General features: G+C 38.3%; 1 protein-coding gene across 1 annotated transcript in view; it reads left to right on the top strand.

Annotated features, from left to right (window-relative positions):
- Positions 1-6,038, top strand: part of ANO5 (anoctamin 5) — a 97,777-nt gene that overhangs the window by 42,958 nt on the left and 48,781 nt on the right. The window contains exon 7 of the mRNA XM_006892058.1: positions 4,813-4,926. Coding sequence (XP_006892120.1) covers positions 4,813-4,926 — 114 coding nt within the window. The remainder of the gene's footprint in view (positions 1-4,812; positions 4,927-6,038) is intronic.

Below are 6,038 nucleotides of genomic sequence, written 5' to 3'. Positions count from 1 at the left end.
AAGCTGGAGTCCTTGACCTACTGCAGCAAGTGCTTCAGGTCCTCCTCAGTTTCAGCAAGCAGGGTTGTGTCATCTGCATAACACAGGTTGTTGCTTCTTCCACCAATCCTGATGCCACATTCCTCCTCATACAGCCCAGTGTTCTGCATGATCTGTTCTACATACAGTTTGAAAAGGTATAGAGACAGAATACATCCCCGGCAGACACCCTTCCTGATTTTGAGCCATGCAGTGTCTCCTTGCTCTGTTCTGACGACTGCATCTTGGTCCAAGTATAGGTTTCGCATTAGCACAATCAAATGTTCTGGGATTCCCATTCTTCTCAGAGTCAGCCACAGTTTGTCGTGATCCACAGAGTCAAAAGCCTTTGCATAGTCAATGAAGCACAGACAGACGTTTCTCTGGTGCTCTCTACTTTCAGCCAGAATCCATATAACATTATTTTAAAAAAGAGAGAGAGAGACTGCAGGAATTGCTAGAGTACCAACGAAGGTAGGTGTTTCAATAAACAGATGCACATGCTTAGACACACTCATCTGTGTTAACAAGTTTGTAAAACAACTGCTTACTAACCCATGCATTTTTTTCCAGATGTGCCATTCTAAAAAAGAGGTAACATAGCAGTATGGAAATTATTAAACAATATCATTAATACCACATACAAGTAAAATCTTGATGAAAATCATTCCAAAACAACCAGAGAAGTATATCAGTAGCTGCTAGGATTCGAGCCAGATTCAGAAGAGACAGTGGAACAAGGGATATCATTGCTGATGTCAGGTGGAGCTTGACTGAAAGTAGACAATAGAAGAAAGATGTTCCTTGTACTTACTATGCAAAATTATTTGACCATGTGTATCTTAATAATCCAGGGATACTGTTGAAAAGAATGGCAATTTCAGAGCACTACACTGTGCTTAGGCCAAGCTGTGCGTAGACCATGAAGCAGTATTCACACTGAATAAGGGAACATTTCAGGATTTAAAAGAAATTTAAAAAGTCTGTCAGGATTGTATCCTTTCACCGTAGTTATTATGCTGGTATCTGGTATAGTGGTGGGAATGAGTGTGTCTGAGTTGGTGAGGTTGGCACAGGATAGAGCGGCGTTTAGGCCTCTTGTACATAGGGTCGCTATGAGTTGCAAGTGACTCGATGGCACATAACAGCAACAACAACAATAGTTATATAGCATAGTCTGTATGCTGAACTATTTTAAGAATAACTTATATTCTAATAAAGTGCATTCTATGAAGAAGCACGTGGCATCTTGACTGTAGAAAGGGACATTAATAAACTGCAAAATGCAGGTGACACACCCTTGATTTGCTAATACCGAAGAAGACGTGAAGCACTGACTGAAGAAGGACAAAGCCTATAATCTTCAGTATGAACTACATGTAAATAAAGAAAATATACTCATTACTGGATCAATAAAAATATTATGATAAGTGGAGAAAATATTGTGGCGGTCATTTATTTAATTTTCCATAATCAACATCCCGTCAAGAAATTAAACCCAAGTACTACTTGGGCAAATCGGTACCAAGGACCTCTTTAAAACTAAAATGTTCCTGATCTAAGCAAGTATATCTTAATTTGCTTCATGTGCCATGTGGGAGTTGGGCAGTGAATAAGGAAATCAGAGGAAGAATTGATGCCTCTCAAATGTGCTATTGGCAAAGGATAGCAAATATACAACGGAATGCCAACAGAATGAACAGATCTGTCCTGGAAAAAACACAGTCAGAAAAGCAAGGGTGGTGAAGTTTTACCTCAGATAACATGTGACCCACCTCCATACAGTAGATGCAATAATGAAAGGCATGAAGCAACATTACATACACCACTTTATTGGGAGTCAGAAGAACTGGTGGTAAAATGGCTTTAGATACTATGCAGAATTTCATTTTATAAACTCAGTTCATCCCTCACTCAGCCATTGTCACCGAGTCAGAATCACTATAGCTGCCAATCCAGTTGGGATTTCAGAGGCTGTACATCACATGGGAAATGATTTCCCATCTTTCTTATAAGGAGCTGCGGGTAGATTAGACCTGTCTTTGGATTGACAGTGCAGCTTCTTGCCCCTTGGGCTGTCAGAGCTCCCAAACTCAGTGCAGAGGAAAAGGAATTTGAAATTGAAATGTTTTAATTTTTCTAATATCTGGATAACACTTGAGAACTCTCTGAAGGATTTTCTCTTTATTTCAAACCGATTCTTTCAGCATTTTGATTAATAACATACGTTTTCCATTTCTAATCTCTGTGTGATTAAATTTCTTCTTTAAAACCTGCCTCACAAAACATCATAGTTCCTGTCCACTATTTCTTTGTATCAACCTAGGGCTTTGTATCAACCTATCCACTTAACAGACTACGAAAAAAAGTAAATAAGTTGACATGAAAAGCTTTTTAACAGTGCCTGGGAGGTAACTAGTTTATAACTATGTTGAATAGCTAGTATTATTAGGTGATCTCAATCAAGTACGGCTCATAGCAACCACATGAACAACAGATCTGAACCCTGTCCTGTCCTGTGCCATCCTCGCAATCACACTCTAGTCCGTTGCTGCAGTCACTGCGATGATCCGACTCAGGGTCTTCCTCTCCTTCACTATCCCTCCACCTTCCCAAGCATGAATTTCCTCTCCATGGATCATCTTTGCTTCCAAGGAGCACTGTGGCTGCAATTGTAATTATTGGCAGAGCTCAATTTTTGCATTATTTCGATAGATACTTCATACAGTGTATTTTACTCAGTTCTAAGAGAAGAAATGGAGGCAAGAACTGAATCACACACATAGTAGGCTTCCTTTGGTTGCCATGTTTGGTTATTATCTGCTTATTAGCAAGTTCACTATTCTACTTTTCCTAAGCAGTTTGTCTGCATAACTGACATCATTCCTAAATCATTCATTACAAAGATATTAATTAAAATCTTGGTAATCAGTTGTTCCTCAATTGGATAAAATCTGAAAGATTGTATATACATATATATATAAATATAGGGAGCTTTCGTGGCCTAGTGGGTAAGAAGCTGAACTGTAATTCCAAAGGCATGTGGTTCAAATCTACAAGCTGCTCCAAGGGAGAAGGATGGGTAATCTCCTCCATACAATTTACTACTTCTGAAACTGGCAGGTTACCTCTGGGTTGTTTCTGTCTCAATGATAACAGCAACATACATATATATGAATTTTTCAAAGAGAGTTTAATAGTCTGTCTTGATAAATGCTGTACCTTGTCCAATTTATTTTAATTATTATAATGTATAATATTATATATTATATTTAATTTAAATATTAATATTTAGTATATAAATAAATAGAATGTGTATCAACCATTTCACAGAACAGTAAATCAGAGGAATAAAAGTTCTTGTGTGTAATCTTTGTTTCTGATTCAGCGTATACATTAGTTGTTGATTATCATCGAGTCAGAATCAGCTCATTACTAACCCTCCAGCTGATCTTCAGTGGCAGTAAATCGCACAGGAGGATTTTGCTGTCATATTATCCAAACTTAAATACGTATATGTACCTACGTGTACTCTTACAAACCTGTGGCCATTGAGTCGATTCTAACTCATTGGAGCTGGACAGGACCATAAGATTTCAAAGGCTGTAGAAACAGTTGCATTATGGTTCTCCTTGGGACAATAAGTGATAGGAACCACCAACCTTGTGCTTAGCAGCCATGTGCTTGAAAACTCTAGAACTAGCCTTTGATCTATAATACATTCCAATGCAAGTGTCAGATAGATACTTATGCCCTCTTCTTCTCTCCATAGTAACTTTCCCCTTCTCCCTGATCTTTTTTAATAAAATTTGTCCTTAACTAAATAAAAATTTGTTTTCTTTTAACAGTTCCATGGCTTTATAAGATGTCTTAATAGATGACATGGTACAATGTACTAATTTTTTGTGACCCCCTAACACAAAGTTCTTATTTTGGTAAATCTTTTTTAAGAAAGTAATTCAAGACATGTACAAGAGTTCATACTTGTGTTATTGCTCAGTCATATTAGTGTTAGGTGCTGTCAAGTACAACTCATAACCTCCTATGGACAACAGTTCTGAATCCTGTCCTACCCTGTACCGTCCTCAACTGTCTTCACATCTCTGATACACTTGAGCCATTGCTGCCAGTGTCATACCAGTCCATCGTTATGGGATTTTCCTCTCTTTCACTGACCTTCTACCTTCCAAGCTTATCTTCTTCCAAGAAAAAAACCTGTCTTCACAACATGTTCAAACTATGAGAGATGAAGATTTGCCACCCTTTCCTCGCAGGAGCACTCTGGCTGCGCCTTTTCCAAGATGAATCTGTTCATTCTTTTGACATTTCACAGCATATTCCGTACACTTCTCCAGCACCACAACTCAAAGACATCAATTCTTCTGTCGTCTTTATTCATAGTCTAACTCGTGGATGCATAGCAAGCAAATGAAAAGACCATAGTAGTAGTAATGGTAGATTCCAACTTGAAGTGTTGATTATAATAGGGATTCTTCCATATGAACTCCTGGAGGAATTTGAGACTAGAGATTCAGACTTCATAGGCCACTTCCTACCCACTTCTCTAGATACTGGGAATCTCTCAACCCAGGAGCTAAAATGCCTACAATAAATAAACTCCATACAACATCATTCTGCATTTTCTCCAGACACTGATGAGAAGTTGTTTCCTTCTCTAACCATAACCTGTATTATCACCAGTCAGTGTTTTTAACAATTGAGAGGAAAAATGAATGTCAGTGTGAGAAGTTTCAAGTTGTGAAACGTGATTGGGTTTCTATCCTTGTCTTACAGGTTTATTATATTCTTTCACGATGTCCTTTTGGCACAGAAGAGGGAAAGAAAAGATTTGGGATTGAAAGACTACTGAGTTCTAACACGTATTCATCTGCTTACCCACTCCATGATGTAAGTACACAAACCTCTTCATTTGCTTTCCCTCTCCATGATGCACATATGCATTTGCTTTTAAAACACTGAACCTTTAATTCCCTCTTCCCTATTCAAAGATTGCCTTGTTGCTGGAAGAGATCTTCCATTTGTTTCTCCTTTGATGCAGTTTGCTACATTCTTGTTCTGGGTGTACTACCACCGGGTTGAGTGCCACCAAGTGTGCTGAAGTTCCTCTCAAAGTTTACCTTTAGAAATGGAGATTTCAAATGGAATGTCATTTTAAACCATTATTCCACTAGCATAAGTTTTCTTCAAAACAACAGCTTTACTAAGCTGTTAAGAACATTTTAGAACATGATACTTGAAAATTTCTGTCTGTACTCATCTATCTGATGCTTCCTCATCTTGTAAATTTTGAAGCTTTATGCATTTCTCTATTCATTCACTGAATATAAAACTTGTTTCCATCATGTAAAAAATGTGCTACAAGACACTGTTGGGATATAAACTTGAATCAGAACTCAGACTAGTGATTTGTTTAGGAACAAAGTATATACACAACTGCAAAACAAGCTAAAGACTTCAGTCCCTAAGAAAGATTCACACAAAAAAGTGAGATTTAAAAATGATCATCGAAAATGGAATGTAGAGGATACTGAGTTCATTTCTTTTTAAATGTTTCCATCATCTTTTCCCACAGTGAAAAACAAATCCTTTATTTTTCCCTGTTGTTGTTGTTATGGGCCCTTGAGTTGGAACCACTGTGTAGCTGACCCTTCACTGGGTTTTTAGAATCTGTCAGTTGAATCTGTCAGGACGAGGTGTCCCATCTTTCTACACTGGAGTGACTGATGAATTCAAACCACATGCCTCTGTCTTGGTAGGGCAACTCCTTATGCATTTGACAATCACAGCCCTTTCCCCCCTCTACTAATGGCTTAGTAGTAAGGAATTTTGCTCCCAACCCCAAAACATGCGGTTTGAACTCACCTGCTGCTTCCTGAGAGAAAGATGGGCAATCTCCTCCCCGGTGGTTTACTGCCTCTGTCAGCTATGAGCCAGTTTCTACTTGATGGTATGGAATAACCACAATGCATGTAAAATCTACTAGCGTACAAAACTTCTAT

This window comes from Elephantulus edwardii, unplaced genomic scaffold, assembly GCF_000299155.1.
Source record: "Elephantulus edwardii isolate Elephantulus edwardi_28Jun2011 unplaced genomic scaffold, EleEdw1.0 scaffold00109, whole genome shotgun sequence".
Lineage (NCBI taxonomy): Eukaryota > Metazoa > Chordata > Mammalia > Macroscelidea > Macroscelididae > Elephantulus > Elephantulus edwardii.
The sequence above is the reverse complement of the archived record's forward strand: the minus strand, read 5'-3'. Positions and strand labels throughout refer to the sequence as shown.